Source organism: Ctenopharyngodon idella, chromosome 3 (assembly GCF_019924925.1).
Source record: "Ctenopharyngodon idella isolate HZGC_01 chromosome 3, HZGC01, whole genome shotgun sequence".
In the NCBI taxonomy this organism is placed as follows: domain Eukaryota; kingdom Metazoa; phylum Chordata; class Actinopteri; order Cypriniformes; family Xenocyprididae; genus Ctenopharyngodon; species Ctenopharyngodon idella.
The window spans coordinates 44456101-44477863 of NC_067222.1; the positions used below are offsets into that span (position 1 = coordinate 44456101).

The window sequence follows — 21763 nt, forward strand, 5'->3', positions numbered from 1 at the left end:
AAATCGTATTTGTCCTAAAAATAGGCACCATTTTCTTTACGCATTTTTTTTTTATGTTGATTTTGAGGCGAAATGTGACCTAGAAATGTTTGTTGTTTGGGTCCCTTGACTTGGTCTAAGCTCCTCAGTGTCGTGTGAAAAACCTGAGGAGTTTAGAGCAAGTAAAGGGTCCTTCATGAACTCGTCCTCTAATACCGAAGACCACTGATGACATCACATCCCGACAGGAGCTTGATGGACATGTTTAAATACATCATGGCCCCTCGTACCTAATCTAACTGTACCCAAGTAAACTGCATGTGCTTTTTTATGTTTCAATAAAGATTCAACAGAGCAGCATGAAGCAAATCTGTGTTTATTTACAAAAATAAGATTGCAAAGCAACAGCAGAAACAGTACATTGTAGCAAAAAATGTATGTTCTCTGTATGGTTCTCTGGACCATATTTGCACAACAGCAAAAATATAGCTAGAACAGCTTTGAATAAGGTTGCCATAGCAACCACTGTCACTCTCACAGAGTGAGGCACTGGGAAACAGCTAGATGACATATAATTGAGGAACACTGAGAAGTGGAAGACAAGGTTAAAAGAAAGAAGTGTTGCTGTGCTTCAAACGAACACCGACCGACAGCTCAACGGCAGAGATAAACACACACAGAGGAAGTATGGGGACGTGCGGGACAGTGCTGGTGCATGTGTTCTCCATCCGTCAGAAATCCCGCTCATCTAAGGTTTAATCAGGAAGCAAAAGCTAAATGGTATTATCTGTTTAAGTGGTTTTAAATGCTGACTAGCCAAGTGTACACAGTATACTGCATTGGCCTAGTATTGCTAATATGGTTTCAAATGCCTTCAAACCCAAAGTCGTATTTTCTACACCAGATCTTGACATTAGCACACAAATGTAATACACTGAAACTGAGGAACAGATTAGACAGAGACGAGTTTTACATGCTATTTTTGCTCCCTTAGTTTTGTTGTGTAGGAGTATATAGAGAAGTATTCACAGTACTTGCTTCATTTAGAGCTCATCTGTTTTGTCGGTAACATTTTACAGTAGAGTTATATTTGGTAAAGGGTTAGTTTACCCAAAAATGAAAATTCTGTCATTAATTACTCACCCTCATGTCGTTCCACACCTGTAAGACCTTCGTTCATCTTCAGAACACAAATTAAGGTATTTTTGATAAAATCCAATGGCTCAGTGAGGCCTCTATTGACAGCAAGATAATTAACACATTCAGATGCCCAGAAAGCTACTAAAAACGTATTTAAAACAGTTCATGTGACTACAGGGGTTCAACCTTAATGTTATGAAGTGACGAGAATACTTTTTGTGTGCCAAAAAAAAACCAAAATAACGACTTTATTCAACAATATCTAGTGATGGGCGATTTCAAAACACTGCTTCATGAAGCTTTGAAGCTTTACGAATCTTTTGTTTCGAATCAGTGGTTCGGAGTATGTATCAAACTGCCAAAGTCACGCAAACTATTAAAGTTTCGAAACACTTATGACGTAACGAAACCTCGTTTACTGAAATCATGTGATTTTGGCGCTCTGAACCACTGATTCAAAACAAAAGATTCGTAAAGCTTCACAAAGCAGTGTTTTGAAATCGCCCATCTCTAGATATTGTTAAATAAAGTCATTATTTTGTTTTTTTGGTGCACAAAAAGTATTCTCATCGCTTCATAACATTAAGGTTGAACCACTGTAGTCACATGAATATGTCTTTAGTACCTTTCTGGGCACTGAAAGTGTTAATTATCTTGGTGTCAATGGAGGCCTCACTGAGCCATCGGATTTCATCAAAAATATCTTAATTTGTGTTCCGAAGATGAACAAAGGTCTTACAAGTGTGGAACGATACGAGTAATAAATTACAGAATTTTCATTTTTGGGTGAACTAACCCTTTAACAATAGTTAACCACATTAGTTAATAATTACATTATTAAAATCAAAAGTTGTATCTGATAACATTAGTTAATGCACTGAACAAACATGAACAAACAATGTACAACTGTATTTTTCAACTAACATTAACAAAGGTTAATGCATGCTGTAAAAAAATATTTCTCACAGTAAGTTCATGTTAACTAATGCATTAATTAATGTTAACAATTGAGACCTTATTGTACAGTGTTACCGTTTTGTCCTATTGAGTATGCATTCATGACACAGATCAACCAACCAAAACCAGTCAGAAACCAGTATTTTCTGTAACATAAAATATTTTGTTTCCTTAAGCCCAATGTATACTTTCACTGACCGCGTGACATAATTTTCATCATCCGTAGGTTCCGCGGACTCCCGCACACACTGTCAGCGCACAGCCCAATTTTTCTGTCCGCACACAACAGGTTATGCGAAAGGTGAATGTTGAGACAGAAGAGGCCACTAGGTGGCAATACGTAGCTGTGATGTACTGTACAGTAGTCAAAGAAAAGCGATACAAAACATGCCGTTTCAAGAACAGTACACTAAGCAGCATATCTTTCTCCATCATTTTTGTTCTGGTTCTTGTTCTAATTTTTGCATGCAATGGGGGATCCGCTGCTTTTCTTCTTCTATCATTCCGAGCGAATGTCCTGTAAATGACACGACTCAGTGCTGCCCTCTGATGTCTGTTAAAGTATAGAAAAGCAATTGTATAGCACATGTGTCGAACTCGTCCATCCGTGCTCATCCACTGTTAAGAATACTTTAAAGGCTGTGCAGAGACGGCTGTGTGCGAGATGGAGCGGAACGCAGAAAATGAAGTATACCCGGGCCTTTAATGTGCACCATACACATCAAGTGTTAAAAGGAATAGTTCACCCAAAAAAGCAATTCAACATTTGCTCACCATCAGATCTTACAAACCAGTCTGAATTTCACTCTTCCTTGGAACACCAAGAATATTTTGAAAAAAATAATAAAATTGTAAGAATATACTGGATGCTCTTGTCTAAATAATACTGGCAAATCGAGAGTTTTATTTCCTTGTGTGTTCCACAGAAGAAAGAAATTTATATGGGTTTAGAACAACATGAGTAAACATGAAAGAATTTTCATTTTTGGGTGAACTTTCACTTTCATTTTGAAGCAACTTCATTTGGCAAAATTAAAATCAAAAATCACCAGTTTTCTATCAGGAAAGTAGATCTAAAACTGACGATTTTGCTGCAGAATATCACTTAAAGGTAAAAACAGATATACAGCTAAGTGAAGATTTGCATAATTCATGTTCTTCACATTGGAATATAACTTCATATCTGTGTGCATAAATTTACAGGTTTGAGTAATTGTTCATTTATTTTAGGATTAATGTCATTTGGCAATGAGAGTTTGTTTAGATGGTTTTGCAGAATATAAGGGGTTAATTTGACAAATGAAGGTGATTGTAGTGTTTGGTTCTGCTGGAAATGGGGAACTGAATTGGCACACCTCTCAACTGTGCAAGAGGGGAAATACTTCCCTAAACTCTACACCTCACCTTGGCCTCTAACCCAAATGTGTCTGTCGGCTAGTCGTCTACTGTGATATTGCGGAACAGGTAGGCCATGGACTCCCCGTTGTGAATGCGTCGAATTGCCTCGGCCAGGATCATACTGACATCCACCGTCTTGATCTTAGGACACTGCAGCTTTTGCACCTCATGAGGGACAGTGTTGGTCACGACCACCTGAAAGATATCCCAAACATTTGGTCATGCAACATCATTTTAATATCTGTTAAAATCAATATTTGATGATGAACATATTAAGCATCCATGTACATGAAGGTAAGTAACTGCTAATAGACATCTAGCCCATTGAATTCCTTTTTTTTTCCCCCATTAGAAAGAGTTATTGCTGATTTTTTTTTTTAAGAATCACCTTCTTTTCCCAATTAATGCCCAAAGTATCAGGGCCATAATTGCTATAGACATTGAATGGCAGTTTCTTAAAGGGTAATTTCACCCAAAAAATGAAAATAATCCCATAATTTAATCACCTTCAAGCCATTCTAGGTGTATATGACTTTCTTCTCTCAGCCAAACACAATCAGAGTTATATTAAAAAATATCCTGGCTCTTCCCAGCTTTATAATGGGAGTGAATGGTACCCAAGATTTTGAAGGACAAAAAAAGCACATCCATCCATCATAGAAGTAATCTATACAACTTGAGGGGGTTAATAAAGACCTTCTGGAGCGAAGCAATGCGTTTTTGAAAGAAAAATTACTATATTTATAACTTTAAAAACTGTAATCACTAGCTTCTGGTAACCACCGTCCGCGAGTTCATGAGAGAATCGAGTTCTGGCAGAAGGGTGACCTCTGACTCGATGTATGACGTAGCTCCTCTTCTCTTATATCGAAATCCTCCAACATTTTCTTTAAAACTTCTCGTTTTAGACTTCTAATTTGTGACCGGTGTTTTGTTTTGCTCTATCCTCTGTGCTTCCAGATTCGTCAGTTCTCACCTGAGCTTACGCTACACCTTCGTCATACGTCCTACATCGACTCAGAGGTCACCCTTCCACCGGAGCTTGACTCTCTTGTGAATGCACAGCTGTTACCGGAAGCTAGTGATTACAATTTATAAAGTTATAAATATGGATATTTTTTCTGACAAAAACGCATCGCTTTGCTTCAGATTTTTTATTAACCCTATTAACCCCCTGGAACCGTATAGATGACTTTTATGATGGATGGAAGCACTTTTTTAGGCTTCAAAATTTCAGGTACCATTCACGCCCATTATAAATGAATGTGTTTGGTTGAAAGAAGAAAGTCATATACACCTAGGATGGCTTGAGAGTGAGTAACTAATGGAATAATTTTCATTTTTTCATCACTTACCAGTGGATGTGCAAGTAAATCAGATGAAATACTCACTTCGTCTATAGCGGACTCCTCGATGAGGCGCGGGGCATCCGCAGACAAGAGCCCGTGGGTGGCCATGATGTAGATCTTATAAGCTCCTCTCTCTTTCAGAATCTCAGCTGCTGCCACAAAGTCCTCCACATCATCTATGATGTCATCCTACAGGATGGAAACCACATGCATTGCTCATCATGTCAATCAAAAAAAATTACTGTCATACTGCGAACTAGTCCAAAAATCTGCATTTCTTACGACAATGATGGCGATGCGACCTCCAACATCTCCGACAACAGTGATGGGTGGTTTCTCCTTGGCCATCATTACTATAAAGACAAATATCAACTGGTGTTTTACATCATTTCAGGAAATCGTTTTTTACACAGAGTCCAATCAATCACATTCCATCATTAAAGTAGATTGGGTAAGATGGGGTAAGAAGTGTATGAATTGGCCTAGAACTTTATGTAATGGCCCAACCAACCCATGTAACCAAATGGTAAAACTAGAATTTAAAGAGTCCTGCAGGGACCCCATAGCATAGCACAGCATAACACTAGCCTATTTGTTGGAGAACGTTTCCCATTTTACCCCACCTACAATTCAATCCAAATAGCAATGAAAAAACTCATGCCATGCAGAAATCAAAATGATCAACTCTTGGTCCCCAGTATACCCAATCATAGAGGCAAATGTCTAGAGGTTTACACTAAGATTCAGTGCAGGAAACTACACATCAATCAATCAATCAATCTGTCCTTGAGTCAGCATGACAGACTCCAGGACATTGCTGTAATTTAGGAGAGGTCAAGAAGGGCTAATGTCATTCATCCAGAGGAAAGACACTGGAACACAGCCAAAACACACACTCCGACCCAAGTAAACATGAGAGAGGAAGACTGGTGGGTCGATTTAAGAATACATGGGGGTTAAAGGAGTTATGCATGCCTTCAACACATGCCTTTCATCAACAGCACAACCTACAAAGCTTTTTGATATTTATACTGTAAGATTAACAAGGTTTACAGTCCTTACAGGCTTATAGACCACTACTGCAAGGAGCCGCTGCGCTATAAAAATCTAAAACGGCACATTTGAAAGGTGCTGTTCACAGAGGACGAGATCTTGACTTAAAGAGAGCTACAGCTGATGGAGTGCAATGGAGGCACCCGCACAGAGATGCAACAACCATCTTTCTTCAATGATGATTAAAACCCACATGCACATGGACTTTTTTTTTTTTTTTTTTAATAATTCTGATAATGCATTTCCACAGTTGAGAGAGAGTGACAGGAAATTTGACATCTTTCTGCCTTCAGACCAACATAATAACTCAATATTTTTTTCCTCTTTTAAAACATAGAAACACCGTCATGGATTTTGTTTTCTTTTGCCACTGGAGCAAATGGGAAAGCAAGTTATATCTGTCATAGTTTCCGTTCACCACTATAGAGTTTTACTGACTTTCGCTACTGAGAACACCGGAAATGTGAAAGCCATTTTAAAAAGCCATTTAAAAAATTGACCAATATTTAAAAATAAAATCAAAAATATTTCATTGCAGATGTTTTCCTTGTCTGCAATCTCTTTAAAGGGTTAGTTCACCCAAAAATGAAAATAATGTCATTAATTACTCACCCTCACGCCGTTCCATACCCATAAGACCTTCGTTAATCTTTGGAACACAAATTAAGATATTTTTGTTGAAATCCGATGGCTCAGTGAGGCCTGCATAGCCAGCAATGACATTTCCTCTCTCAAGATCCATTAATGTACTAAAAACATATTTAAATCAGTTAATGTGAGTACAGTGGTTCAATATTAATATTATAAAGCGACGAGAATATTTTTGGTGCACCAAAAAAAACAAAATAACGACTTATATAGTGATGGCCGATTTCAAAACATTGCTTCATGAAGCTTTGGAGTGTTATGAATCAGCATGTCGAATCAGCGGTTCGGAGCGCCAAAGTCACTTGATTTCAGCAGTTTGGCGGTTTGACACGCGATCCGAATCATGATTTGACATGCTGATTCATAACGCTCCGAATCTTCCTGAAGCAGTGTTTTAAAATCGACCATCTCTATATAAGTCGTTATTTTGGGGGTTTTTTGGCACACCAAAAATATTCTTGTCGCTTTATAATATTAATATTGAACCACTGTACTCACATGAACTGATTTAAATATGTTTTTAGTACATTAGTGGATCTTAAGAGAGGAAATGTCATTGCTGGCTATGCAGGCCTCACTGAGCCATCGGATTTCAACAAAAATATCTTAATTTGTGTTCCGAAGATTAACGAAGGTCTTACGGGTGTGGAACGACATGAGTGTGAGTAATAAATGACATTTTTTTTCATTTTTGGGTGAACTAACCCTTTAAGACTGTCTTCATTCTTGCAGTGTTATCAGCCAATCAGCGTTGTAATGATGCAATTTTTCACAGTGATTAGTCACATGGCAGAGATTATCTCTGTGCAAATGATCAGAGACATGATGCAGACTACCAATGCAGTTAGTGTTTTTCCGCCTGACATGGTTGGATACTGAAGTCGAGTACTCTACTAGTAACCATCAGCACACAGACTCCAGCAGAACTCCAGTTTTAATGTCTTTCAGTGTGAACAGGGCTTTACATGACACAAAGTCTTGAAAACAGTGATGCACTGAATCTCTGGCAACTGAAAATATTTGGCCAAAACAGCAAAAAAAATAAATAAATAAAAATAACTTATACATCTCTTTCCTATTGTGACACAATCTAGTGGTGTCCTTGCTTTACTACACCTAGTGGTTTTTCTGATGTTAATTATTTTCATTTGACAGGCATTAAATTTGGCTATTCAGGGTGCTTTTTTCTAAGGCATCAAGGCATTTGTAGGTTACTTCCTGAAGAAGGCATTTGGTGCTGAACATGTGGATTTGCAGCCATGTATTTTAAAAGTTTTCCATATAAATTAGGCAGTGAATAAAGGCTTTTTTTTAATCATTTGAATCTGAAGTGTGCCTTGGACTATCTTTTTTTTTTCATTCAAATAAAAAAAAAAAAAAAGGAATTTTTCTATTTCAGCTGAAATAGTTTTGAAAGAATGAAATCACTAAAACAGTGACATTTAATTGGCGTTTCTCAAGTGACACATTTTGACTGTGTCAATTTTTTTGCACTGTGTCTATTTCCTGCGCACAATTTGGATAAACATGTCATCAGTGTGGACACACCTCACTGTTACCAAAAATGATGCTATACAGTAGCAAGATGTAAAATCTGTTTGGTTGAAATATCAAGAAGCAACTCGTTCCAGAAGAACTTTTCGACTACTGGTTTAATTTACTTAATTTTCAGTTTTTGTGCTAAATGAAAATTTCTAAATTTCAGTATTTTAGAAAAAGCTGTTGCGGTGTAGTGTTAATTTTGTCCGCTATGTTTTAAATATAGTCTTAGTCCTCTGTCAAATGTGCTTTTGAGTTTTTATCATATTTGGTCAACCTTGAAATGTTTTTGTTTAGTCAAGGTTTAGTTGACTAAATATGAAAACTTTTGTCATGCTGCATAATGGTTAAATTGATAATCACTGCCTTCCATAGTGTGGAAGTCAATGGGGTCCATCAACTGGTTTATGAATGAATGAATGAATGAATGAATGAATGAAAATGATGACAGAATTTACATTTTTGGGTGAACTATCCTTTTAAGAATTTTCTATTAAAACAACAGCATAAAGGACATTGTATTGCAACGTAAGTGCATTTACTCAGCAACCACAATCGCAAACAATATAGTCGAGATCCATGTTTGGATTTATTACAGTTCATCACTGAGAAGGGCATATTTAGTCGCAATAAACATCACAAGTGGCTTGTGAAGGAACACAAACTTTTTTTCAAGCAAAATCTCTCAATAGAGATCACTAAACTCCAGCTTACTTGTTTGTCTGCATTTTCAGATCATCGACGGTGCTTCTTTTTCGTCAACAATATAATTGCATAATAATATAGTCATAGCCATAGTATATTGTGACCTTGGTGTCATATCTCATCATAGTCGTGTCTTAGTCACGAAAAAAAAGTTAATTGACAAATATTTTTTCTGTCATAGTTTGTTAACAAAGTGCATCACCACTAAAATATTGTGCTCTTAGCCAACCAACTATAATAATAAAAAATACCGCAGATGGAATGCAAGATGACGTCCTGTGTGAACGACCCCAACAAGTGCTGATAGACAACAGCAATTTTGAAGTCTGGTACATAGTTAAGTTTTCTATTGCATAAGTAATATGAATCAATGGTGCTGTTAAACTGTTTCTCGCTGTCTCTGTCTGCAAGCTTATGTGAACACAAAGCATATGCTGACTTCACATATGCTAGCTTGTTTTTAATTTGGCCCTGTATCAAAAATTCTGTCCCTTCATAAGAACTTTCAGTGAACACCTTCCTCTATTTATCAAGGTCATGTGTTTCCAAGACGATGCAAGGGCCTTGGTTACAAGCAGCTAAAAGACTACCATTTAAAAACTCCAGTCTAGGGGTTTTCATAAGCAGGCATGGTGTGTTGATTGGCAAGATGAGCCTGGATCACAAATAAAGGCGTATCTCTCGGACAGACATTCAATGGTTCCATTTCAATGGAACAAACGATGATAATTACATGGAATTTGAAAATAAGCACTTAATTTGAGGCTTCTTAGTTCTGTTTGAGTGAAGCACTCTGAAGCTTAAACATCCATTTTTTACCATTATTTGGTAAAAGAAATAAATAAATACATAATAATAATAATAATAATAATAATAAAAATAAGATATATTAAGGCTGGGTGGTATGGTGGTATATATGGTGGATATTTTTGTGCAGCTATGTACAATGGCTTCTAAAGATCAACTACTTCAAATAAAAATATAACTTAAGATAAAGTACATTATTTGTAAAATAGATAATTAACAGGATTATGCAAAAATAGTATGTAAGCAAAGTATGGCATGCTTATTAAAATACTTTTATAATTGAATTTACATTGAAAATAACTAAATTGTGATACATATATTTGCATACTTGTATTGTGATATTTTTGACATACCACCCACCCCTACTCTTCATAATAGCTTACAATTACTATTATTACAATAATATAATCATTTTAACTGCTTTTATGCTCATAATAATGAGGAAAAATGAAAATTCTGTCATCAATTACCCTCATGTTGTTCCAAACCAATAAGACTTTTGTTCATCTTCTAAACACAACTTCGTCGCTTCAAAACGTTCATAGAGATTGTAAAACTAAATCAGAAATATCTGAACAGTTTAGTCCAAATTTTCTGAAGAGACACAATCGCTTTATATGATGAACAGATTTAATTCAATCTTTTATTCACATATAAACATTCATCAACGCATATGTCAGTTGTGGTAAATGGAAGCTGAAGCATGTTTGCTTGACGTCTGAGAACCAATGGGGTTCATTCTGGTGTGTTACGCAGCATTTCTGAGCTTCCACAAGAACCAATGAGGTTCGTTCTCGCATGTGACGCAGCACGTTTGAGCTTCCGCAAGAACCAATGAGGTTCATTCTCATGTGTTACACAGCACGTGTGAACTTCAGCAAGAACCAATGGGGTTCATTCTGGTGTGTTACGCGGCATTTCTGAGCTTCCACAAGAACCAATGAGGTTCGTTCTCGCATGTGACGCAGCACGTTTGAGCTTCCGCAAGAACCAATGAGGTTCATTCTCATGTGTTACACAGCACGTGTGAACTTCAGCAAGAACCAATGGGGTTCATTCTGGTGTGTTACGCGGCATTTCTGAGCTTCCACAAGAACCAATGAGGTTCGTTCTCGCATGTGACGCAGCACGTTTGAGCTTCCGCAAGAACCAATGAGGTTCGTTCTCGCATGTGACGCAGCACGTTTGAGCTTCCGCAAGAACCAATGAGGTTCATTCTCATGTGTTACACAGCACGTGTGAGCTTCAGCAAGAACCAATGGGGTTCATTCTGGTGTGTTACGCGGCATTTCTGAGCTTCCACAAGAACCAATGAGGTTCGTTCTCGCATGTGACGCAGCACGTTTGAGCTTCCGCAAGAACCAATGAGGTTCATTCTCATGTGTTACACAGCACGTGTGAGCTTCAGCAAGAACCAATGGGGTTCATTCTGGTGTGTTACGCGGCATTTCTGAGCTTCCACAAGAACCAATGAGGTTCGTTCTCGCATGTGACGCAGCACGTTTGAGCTTCCGCAAGAACCAATGAGGTTCATTCTCGCATGTTACACAGCACGTGTGAGCTTCAGCAAGAACCAATGGGGTTCATTCTGGTGTGTTACGCGGCATTTCTGAGCTTCCACAAGAACCAATGAGGTTCGTTCTCGCATGTGACGCAGCACGTTTGAGCTTCCGCAAGAACCAACGAGGTTCATTCTCATGTGTTACGTAGCACATTTGAGCTTACGGAAGAACCGATGAGGTTCATTTTTGTGTGTTACGCAGCATTTTTGAGCTTCCACAAGAACCAATAAGGTTTCAAGAACAAATGAGGTTCATTCTCATGTGTCACACAGCATGTTTAAGCTTCCGCAAGAACCAATGCAGTGAGGTTTGTTCTTGCGCATCAAGCAAATACGATTGTGCTTCTATGTTCACTGATCAATGCTTATATGTGAATAAAAGCCTAAATTAAATCTGTAATATAAAGAGATTGTGTCACATCAGGAAATTTGGTATAAATCACTCAATTTACATGGACTAGTTTACAATCTCTTTATGAACCTTCTAAAGTGTCAAAGTGGTAGTTGCGTGGGCTATCAATGGAGGGACAGAAATGTCTCGTTTTCATTTTAAATATCATTTTTTTCTGTTTCAATGATGAACAAAAGTCTTACGGGTTTGGAACAACACAAGTAATTGATGACTTTTTCTTTCATTTTTGGGTGAATTGAAAAAGACCTGAGGGTGAACAGAGTAAGTACTTCAGAGTGCTGGGATCACAGACACTGAGAGACCTCAGCCACTGCACGCATGCAATAGGAACCATTTCAGCGTGTTCACTGCTGTGATCGGAAGCAAATAGAGTTAACCATCATACTTGGGAGCTCTATGCCTGGGAACGGAGCTTGTTGTTTGCCTATTACCAATAAATAAACATCACGTTAAACAAAAATCCACACACAAATGATAGAACATACAGACAAGAAACCAGGACTTCAACAATCCTTACTAAACCTTAACAAAATTTTTTTCAAAGCTTTCAAACAAAGTTTTTTTTTTTTTTTTTTACTTTTAAAGTTGAATTAAGTGCTTTGAAATTGAGAACAAAGACAAGAGAGGGTCTTTTGAGGATTGTTAAAGTCCATACAAAAACCATAAATGTACATAAAGCTACTTGGAGTGAACTCTTCTCAGGCAATGTGAGTATATAAAGGCCAAGACACATACCACACAAGACCTGCTCATATATTAATATGCTAAATATCACAGTGTGTTTATGAATTTCTTAATTAAGCAACTGTGTGCACATGGAATAGTGAAAATAATGTCTCTCCCTCAAAACCTAGATGACTGACTTGTCTAATTCCTTTATTTGTAAGTGTCTACCTAAACAGCATGCATAAACCTTTCGTCATGGAAAAAAAAAAAATCTCGTGATGGTAACTAACATGAGTCAAGCATATTCTATGAGTTTGAGCAGTTCTTTAAGTGTTGGTCTGTGGAGATCTATTTTCCAAGGTTTGTTTTAAAATCTCAGGACCATACAGTATTGGGCACTGTTGATTATTGGAATGAAAGTCACCGAGTACAGCAAGTTGCCGACCCCCTCTAACCAATTGGATTGTCCCACCCAAAATGTTAAAACTAAATTCCCCATTTTGGAACCCCCCAAACATTTGTTCTTGTTCCAGAAGCCATACATCACAATAGGGAAGAAAAGACTATCGCAACTTCCGTTTCATGCCAACTTTACACCGCATGTAAAGGAAGTGCAATATGCAATATGAGGAAGAAGAAAGATCTTTCTGAAGATGAAAAGCTTAAAATGGTCCAATGTTGTGCAAAAGGCATGAAAACAACTAATATTGTGTGAAAACTGAATGGAGATTATCAAATTATCATAAGATTTGTGAGTGATTTAGAGCACAGCAGAACTCTGTCAGATAAAGTTTTATTAATGAAAGTTCCTGTCAAAAAAATTAATTGTATTAAAAAGGCAGCTATAAAAAAAAGCCAGTATTGAGCAGCAAACAGGTATTTGAAGCTGCTGGTGTCTCTGGAGTCTCGGGAAGCTCTCCATGCAGGCTGGCAGTTGTGCGTAAAGATGCGTTTTAGCCACCACTAACCAAACCTCACAAAGAGAAACATTTACAATGGGTGTAGAAATACATTTTCAAACAGTTTTATTGCTGTGGTGTTTTTTTGCAGCATGGGATAGTGCATAGTGCATTGTATTTCAGAAGGCACTATCCTCCTTTTTATACCATAGCTGAAAATGGCCAGTTATGAACCCCACATATCTTGCAAAAGTCATTGTAATACCCTCAGAGACCCTAAAGGGACCTTCTATCTCACTTTCCAATATTCCAGCCCAAATCATCACCGACTAGTTCCTTGCTGACGTCACAGTCTTGTTGGAACGTGGTGGCCATTCACCAACCATCCAGAAATCCATCCATTTAGACCATCCATTGTAGTACGGCATTAGTCAGTGAATAAAACTATTTAAAAATGAGTCTTCATGTATTTCTAAATACCTGTTTTCTGCTCAACACTGGCTTTTTTTATAGCTGCCCTTTTAATACAATTAATTTTTTTGACAGGAACTTTCATTAATAAGCCTTTATCTGACCGAGTTCTGCTGTGTTCTAAATCACTCACAAATCTTATGATAATTCGATAATCTCCATTCAGTTTTCACACAATATTAGTTGTTTTCATGCCTTTTGCACAACATTGGACCATTTCATGCTTTTGATCTTCAGAAAGTTCTTTCTTCCTCCACATATTGCATGAGAACTGTGACTTGTTTAATAATGTGGAACAACCTCTAAGTAGGGTTTCCATAGACCTGGCAAATTATTTTGTCTGAGATTGATACCAGTTATCTAAAAAGACATGAATAAATAAACAAACAAACATTTTCTTAGAAAAACTAAAATCTGAATGTTTATTCTACTGAAATCTTACTGATATGTCACTTGCATAATAATTTCGAACACGGTGTATTCAACTTCTGTGTACTTGAGGACATCTCCAGTCAAGAGCTACCAATGTTGCATAAAATGTTTTTCTACTTTGGTGGCTCGCAAGGTTTTGGAACAGAACAGAGCAGAGCAGACTCAATGCTGTCTAGGTAGCTCACTTACTGACTAGGTTTTGAGACAAAGTCTTTGTAAACATCTAGAGACAGCGCTAAATGAACGGGGGAGGGTTAAAAAAAAAAAAAAAAAAAAAACTCTTGACCTATCTTGAACTACTCAACAGATCTCCAGAATCAGCTATTCTGCAGGCTGAATGCTACAATCGACCCCTTCATTAACAGGATCATGGTAAAAATCTCACAAAAACATGTTTAGGTCACATTTCACCCCAAAATCAAAAGGATTCTTTGTTTTTGTTTGTTTGTTTTTTTTTGTAAATTTAAATTACATAAATAAAATGAAAATTTGTTTACTCACCATTTTTTTCCCACTGTGGCATTATTTTTATGACAATTAACTGTAAACTGTATATTCTTTTTTTTTTTTTTTAATACTGAAAGCATAAACATTTTTCATTCAGTTTTTCAGTTTTTCAATTTTTCAACAAGAATTCGGCTTGATCGAAAAAGGTACCGTTGTATCATTTCCTGCTTTCAATATTAAACCAAAAATGCATGAATGCAATGTACATGGACCATTACCTTCCTAATTCTCAAAACCACATTGCTTTTTTATATTACTTTTGAGATTTTTTTATTCCCATTTTTCTTGATGGTGATTCTCAATACTATAACACAATGCAGTAAAATATTATTGAAATACAATGTTAAGTTTTTTACTTAATCAACTTAAAGGCAGCAAAACACATACTACCAAACAAATACTTTGCAATTTAAACACATCTTCGTTATTTGTTAATAAGAATGAGATTTTTTTTTTGTCTTAATGTAAAAATATTAACATTCATTTTGTTAAAAAAATAACCTTTTCTTTCTTTTTGATTTTTAGGGTCAAATATAAGTAGGACATGTTTTTGACAGGTTTTGTGTGAGTTTTTAGAAGCCCAATTAGCTGTCTTGCTGCTCAAGTTTGTGTTTCTAACCTGATTACAACTCTTAATAATGTTTAGTCATAGGGTTCAAGCTGCTGGGTTGTGCAGATCTACAGTGTGGTGGCTCTTACATGGCAACTCCAAGCCGGAGTGTCCAAAGGTGTTGCGGACACATGGAGGAGAATGACGCCCATCTGCCATGTCTGACTCCGAACACTGAGCTTCTCCGTGCATGACAGCCAGGCCGAGACGCAAACGCTCCGCATACGACTGAGCCCTAAAGAGACAATGACAAGAGAGGGGAGAGGTACAGAGATGTTCCTTATGAGCCTCTTGCCTAGATGTTCATGAGTGTCAGGTTGTGATTCAGTAATTCCAGGAGTTTTAGCATTCCTGAAGACTTTTCCATAGCAATTGACAGTTCGTAGCGGCAGTGTCTGTTAAGCTTTTAAACTGAAAAAGCACATAAAATCCATTCAACTTATGTGCTATATTACATTATTTTATGTGGGGACTAGACTGATGCTTTTTTTGTTAGAAGTATTCAGTTTATGGAATTGTTAAACCAAAATTGTTAAGTGGAATCAGAACCAGAACAGTGTAAATCTGTATGATATCCATTCTTTACCATTAAAGTGCACCATTATGCTATTTTAAAGCCTCCTAATTTTGTTTTGGAGTCTCCTACAATAGGTTTACAAGCATCCAAGGTCAAAAAACACTTTTCTCATAATATACATTACAGAATCACATCTTTTCTCAGTGTCTGAAATGGTAAAGGATAAAGGATTCATTCTCACTACACCTCTTCTTTCTGAAAGTCTGCTCTGATTGGTCAGATGACCCAGTCTGTTGTGATTGGTCTACTCTACTCTGATTGGTCAAATGGTCCGCCGGAAGCTCGTTATTTGAATTTATAAAGTTTTAAATATGGATATTTTTCTTACAAAAATGCATCCCTTCACTTCAAAAGGCCTTTATTAACCCTCTGGAGTCGTATGGATTAATTTTTTATGGACGGATGTCTTCAAAACTTGGCCTACCATTCACAACCATTAGAAACATTGGAGGACTAAGGATATTTTTAAATATATCTCAGATTATGTTCATCTGAAAGAAGATAGTCATATACACCTAGGATGGCTTGAGGGTGAGTAAATCATGGGATAATTTTTATTTTTGGGTGAACTATCCCTTTAACGTTCGATACGCAGTGATACAAACAGTAACGATGGCGTCAGTTTTACAGAATCAATTTGTAACATGAAGTAAGAATGAAGCTGGCATTACTGACGACTTGTTTCAGGCTTCAAAACTTTAAGATCTTTAACATCCGTAAACAGCTATATTACACACTACATCATAAAAGGTAATATCCAAAAAAACATAATGGGGCACTATAAGCAACCTGAAAGTTTGGTTTCCGAAATACTGTAAACTAAGCAGACCCACATGCAATCTGCACTCACAAATCTCTGCAAATGTACAGTAATCCAGCTTTATCTGCCCTTTGCATGTTTACTAATTTGATAATGCTTTCAGCGGAAAACTTGAAAAAGCTCTGTTTAAAATATTTTATGTTTTAAATCCACTCCCTCAAAATCAGAAAATGGAAAAAAAAAAAGTAAGCAAATTTCATCTAGGCCTGCTTTCACCCACAAAACAAATACAACACAAATCTAGGAGCTGTTACCTTTTTGCAGCAGATGGGGACTTGGCTACAATGATAGCATTTCTATAATCAGGAACCTACGCAAAAGAGAAATAAGAAGAAAAGAAGATGATCAATGTTAATTATTCCAGTATATTTATTTTTCTTTAAAATTAAAAAGGTGAAGTTTTTGACAGTAAATGCTGCCAACCTCCTCCTGAATGTACTGCAGCAGGAATGGAGAAGCCCGCAGGTTATCCACAGGGAAAGTAAAGAAGCCCTGGATCTCTTTCTGGTGCAGATCCATGGTGATTATATGAGTCAGACCTAGTAAACACGGCAGATAGTAAAATTATTTTAAAATGAATAGTTTTCATTTGGAGCAGACACTGAAGGAAAAGCAGTCATCTAGTGTCCAGCATGCGCATGTAATAATAAAGACTTTTTAGTATTGTGTCCAAACTTTTTGACTGGCAGTGTGAAAACAGAAAAAAGAACATAGACATAAGGCATTACCTGCTTTAGCTAACATTGAAGCGAGCAGTTTGCACACTATAGATCCCCTCTTCCTCATCTTACACTGTTTACTGTAGGGGAAGTATGGGATCACGCCAATGATGTTCTTGGCACAAGAGGTCTTCAGTGCATAGGCCATAATCAGCAGCTCCATAATAGCCGTGTTGACATCTCTGACAGAGACAGAAAAATGGATTTTAGCTAACTGTTCTAAAGTGTTTCTGGGCCTAAAAGACAACTGTATGCAGTTCAGCAAAAAGATATGTAAATAAATACTAAAAAGCATGGCTTAAAAAATTTCACCATTTGTGTTGCATGGAAAAAGAGGGTGAGTACATGAATTTGAGACTAAACTAACCCTTTAAATGGCAATTACAAGCGCATTAAAAATATCACCTTATGTACAATGATGCATTATTTATGTGCAAAATACACAGACACAAATAAGTTCTGAATGTGCTTAATAAGCGTACTGATTTCCTTTTCTGAATTCGATCCAATACACTCTTACCTAGGAATGGTTTGGATGATGAAGATTGTTTGGCCTCTCACAGACTCTTTGATCTCAACTCTCGTTTCTGTAAGATAAAGCAAACACATCACAAAAGCAAAGGTAAAATGAATTATTTAGTTGCCACTAACAGATTTGGGTGAACCTCATGAAGAAAATGTAATATTTTACCTCAAACAAAAATAAGAAATATATATATACAGAACATACATTCCACATCAGTTTTTATTACGCAATTTTCAAAGTAAAAAATATAATTTATTATTATAATGTCTCCATTTCGTCTTTAGAGAATGTCACATGTTTGCTGAGCGTGACGAAAGGAACGGATGCACAGAAAGCCCTTATTTGGAGATAGTTAGGGAGCGTTTTATGCAAATGACTATAACCTCAGGCACACGGTCGCTCATTTAGAATGCTCCAAATTCATTAAGATTACAATGAGATTAAGAAGAATCTCATGTGCGTGCGCACGTGTTGTGAATTAGGTAGAAGTGTTTTTTGAGAAGTTCTCCTGTGCGTACAGATATGAAATAATCCTTTGAGTTGTGTGTGTGACGCATGAAACATTATTGTAAAATGATTTAGACTTTGAGAGAGATACAGATGAAGCTTGAAATCGCAAAAATGCAGTGATCGATGGCCTAAACCTCAAAAAGAATGTGTTGGAAATTACAAACAAATCAGTGATGTAATGCAGTAGAATCATTTTTTGGTTACACTTTATTTTAAGGTGTCCTTGTTACAGTGTAATTATACAACTAAGTACCAAGAAATATTAATTAACAACATGTACTTACTATATAATTAGAGTTAGATGCTTGTAATTATGCATAATTTACTGTTATTACTAGAGTAAGTACATGTAACGTGTAACAAGGACCCATTTTTAAAGGGATAGTTCACCCAAAAATGAAAATTCTGTCATCATTTACTCACCCTCATGTTGTTCCAAACCTGTATAAATGTATTTGTTCTGCTGAACACAAAGGAAGATATTTTGAAGAATGTTTGTAAGCAAACAGTTGTGGGGAAACATTGACTTCCATAGTGCGAGGGGGAAAAAATACTATGGAAGTCAATAGTTAACTTAAGGGTGAGTAAATGATTACAGAATTTTCATTTTTGGGTGAAGTATCACTTTAATTAAGATTAACAAAAATGCTTTACAGTTTGCACAATACATGATTTTTTTAATCAAATTACAGTAGTGAAAATGAGTTTAGTCCATGTCAAAACTGTCGGGGTGTCAAGGGTCGCCCTGTCCGCAACAGAGTATTGAATAAACAAAGCACTATTGATCACCTCTGTTCGACTCCTGGTAAACAACTGATTTCCCCAGCTCGACTCCAAGACGCCTGCGCAAACACAAGCAGAAAATCAAGACAGGTTTGCAATGAGGTTCTTATCATGAAAGTAACTTTGAAGCAGAGTTGCATGACAATGTGATTAAATAGATTATATTCCTTCAGTCACAGTTTGCAATGAATGCAGACTGTTTTCAAGAGCAGTCAGTCACATGCACAGCTTATGTGATGAATAGCCCACTGTTCCTGCTCTCTGCACGTGCACAAGATATTATATGTGGGAAATATTACATTTATTTTCCACGGTGTCTTAAAGTAAGTACATTTATTACATGTCCAGTCACGTGATGTTCAAGAGCACAATGGTGATGTTTTATAGATCAGTTATCAATCCAAATTTTTAACAACTAGCCTACATGACATCAAAGTGATAATGCAAAGAGACAGGCCATGTTCAGCTGTCATGAGTTCAGCTGATCTACAGGCCAAAATCCCAATAACATCACATTCATATAACATCAAGATCAGCCTCTATAATCACTAACCATGTTAAATATTGAGCAGTTGGTCACAGGATACTTACTCAGTAATCTTCTTAGAGAGTTCCGTGCAGGCGGGCGTTGAGTTAGCCGAGAAAACACGATAACCACTTTTAGCCACGTTCATGATCAACTACCTAATGACCAACAACAAAACTGAGCCGTTTACAGGTCTACTGCTACAGAGTCTCGTGATTTTATCTCCGTCTTTACAACTGAAAACCTGTGAATAGTGTAATAGCTATTGAAGAAGACCAACGTTTACTGCGGTTTCCAAACAACCATCCAATTTCTTCTGCGCGACTCCACTGCTGTCTATAAACGTAAGACGGCTCACTACAGCCACCTAGTGATGGGCGCGTTCAAAACACTGCTTCGTGAAGCTTCGAAATCTTTGTGAATCATTTGGTTCTGGTTCGAACCAATGATTCGGAGCAGGTATCAAACTGCCAAAGTCAAGTGATTTCAGTAAACGATGCTTCGTTACTTCCTGATTACCCAAGCAGCCCCCATAAAACAAATCAAGCCCTACAATTTAATAAAATAAAACATTGTATGCAGACACTTAATATTTAATGGTATTAGATTATTTGTTCATTGCATTTAATAGATTACACTTTCGGTAAAACATTTACAATTGGTTTGTAAAGGGTGTTTTTATGTATGTTTGGTCTGAATTTTTGTTGCATTTACACGATGTTGACCAGCAGGGGACAGCAGTGTGTGGCGTTTCGAGCACAGTCTATGGTTTCGAGCACTTCGAAAGAGTGAATCTTATATATATATATATATATATTATATTATATTATATTATTATATTATTGAGAACAAATATGCATTACAGATTGTGAAGAAAATATATATTTAAGGGGAGACACTACAGGCAAAAACACAGTTTTTTTCAGACACCTGTCAATTTTGAGATTTTGCACTTTTTAGCTTTTCATAAAGTGTTTTTTTTTTTTTTTTTTCAGACTGGTGGAAAGAAAACATCCAAAATACACTTTTATGTGTATATTTTATAGCACTTTATCTATTTGCGTCTATAGATTTCAATTAGAGTAAATATCTTTAAAGGCCGTTTTCTCAAAATGAGTTTTTTCTCCTGCTCTGAGTCAGAAATCTCCACTTCAGCAGAACTTACATACACCAAACTTTACAGTTTTATTCCTATCTACAGGTGCTGGTCATATAATTAGAATATTATCAAAAAGTTGATTTATTTCACTAATTCCATTCAAAAAGTGAAACTTGTATATTATATTCATTCATTACACACAGACTGATATATTTCAAATGTTTATTTCTTTTAATTTTGATGATTATAACTGAAAACTAAGAAAAATCCCAAATTCAGTATCTCAGAAAATTAGAATGTTACTTAAGACCAATACAAAGAAAGGATTTTTAGAAATCTTGGCCAACTGAAAAGTATGAACATGAAAAGTATGAGCATGTACAGCACTCAATACTTAGTTGGGGCTCCTTTTGCCTGAATTACTGCAGCAATGTGGCGTGGCATGGAGTCGATCAGTCTGTGGCACTGCTCAGGTGTTATAAGAGCCCAGGTTGCTCTGATAGTGGCCTTCAGCTCTTCTGCATTGTTGGGTCTGGCATATCGCATCTTCCTCTTCACAATACCCCATAGATTTTCTATGGGGTTAAGGTCAGGCGAGTTTGCTGGCCAATTAAGAACAGGGATACCATGGTCCTTAAACCAGGTACTGGTAGCTTTGGCACTGTGTGCAGGTGCCAAGTCCTGTTGGAAAATGAAATCTGCATCTCCATAAAGTTGGTCAGAAGCAGGAAGCATGAAGTGCTCTAAAACTTCCTGGTATACGGCTGCGTTGACCTTGGACCTCAGAAAACACAGTGGACCAACACCAGCAGATGACATGGCACCCCAAACCATCACTGACTGTGGAAACTTTACACTGGACCTCAAGCAACGTGGATTGTGTGCCTCTCCTCTCTTCCTCCAGACTCTGGGACCCTGATTTCCAAAGGAAATGCAAAATTTACTTTCATCAGAGAACATAACTTTGGACCACTCAGCAGCAGTCCAGTCCTTTTTGTCTTTAGCCCAGGCGAGACGCTTCTGACGCTGTCTGTTGTTCAAGAGTGGCTTGACACAAGGAATGCGACAGC

At 37.0% G+C, this 21763-nt stretch overlaps 1 protein-coding gene across 2 annotated transcripts; it reads right to left on the bottom strand.

Annotated features, from left to right (window-relative positions):
• Positions 1-339: 339 nt before the first annotated feature.
• On the bottom strand, positions 340-19968 carry LOC127509095 (phosphoribosyl pyrophosphate synthase-associated protein 1). Of its 2 annotated transcripts, XM_051887572.1 has the most exons (12): positions 19660-19968; positions 19075-19127; positions 17770-17836; positions 17259-17431; positions 16954-17069; positions 16785-16840; positions 15223-15368; positions 11934-11972; positions 5106-5176; positions 4866-5012; positions 3481-3669; positions 340-727 (listed from the first exon to the last, which is right to left on the bottom strand). In XM_051887572.1, exons 1-11 carry the CDS (start codon positions 19740-19742, stop codon positions 3511-3513), a joined length of 1110 nt encoding a protein of 369 aa, XP_051743532.1. In that variant the 5' UTR covers positions 19743-19968; the 3' UTR covers positions 340-727; positions 3481-3510. The 2 variants fall into 2 exon arrangements, with proteins under 2 accessions (XP_051743532.1, XP_051743533.1); XM_051887573.1 differs by lacking the exon at positions 11934-11972 and having other exon boundaries at positions 19660-19963.
• Between the last annotated feature and the right edge of the window lie 1795 nt (positions 19969-21763).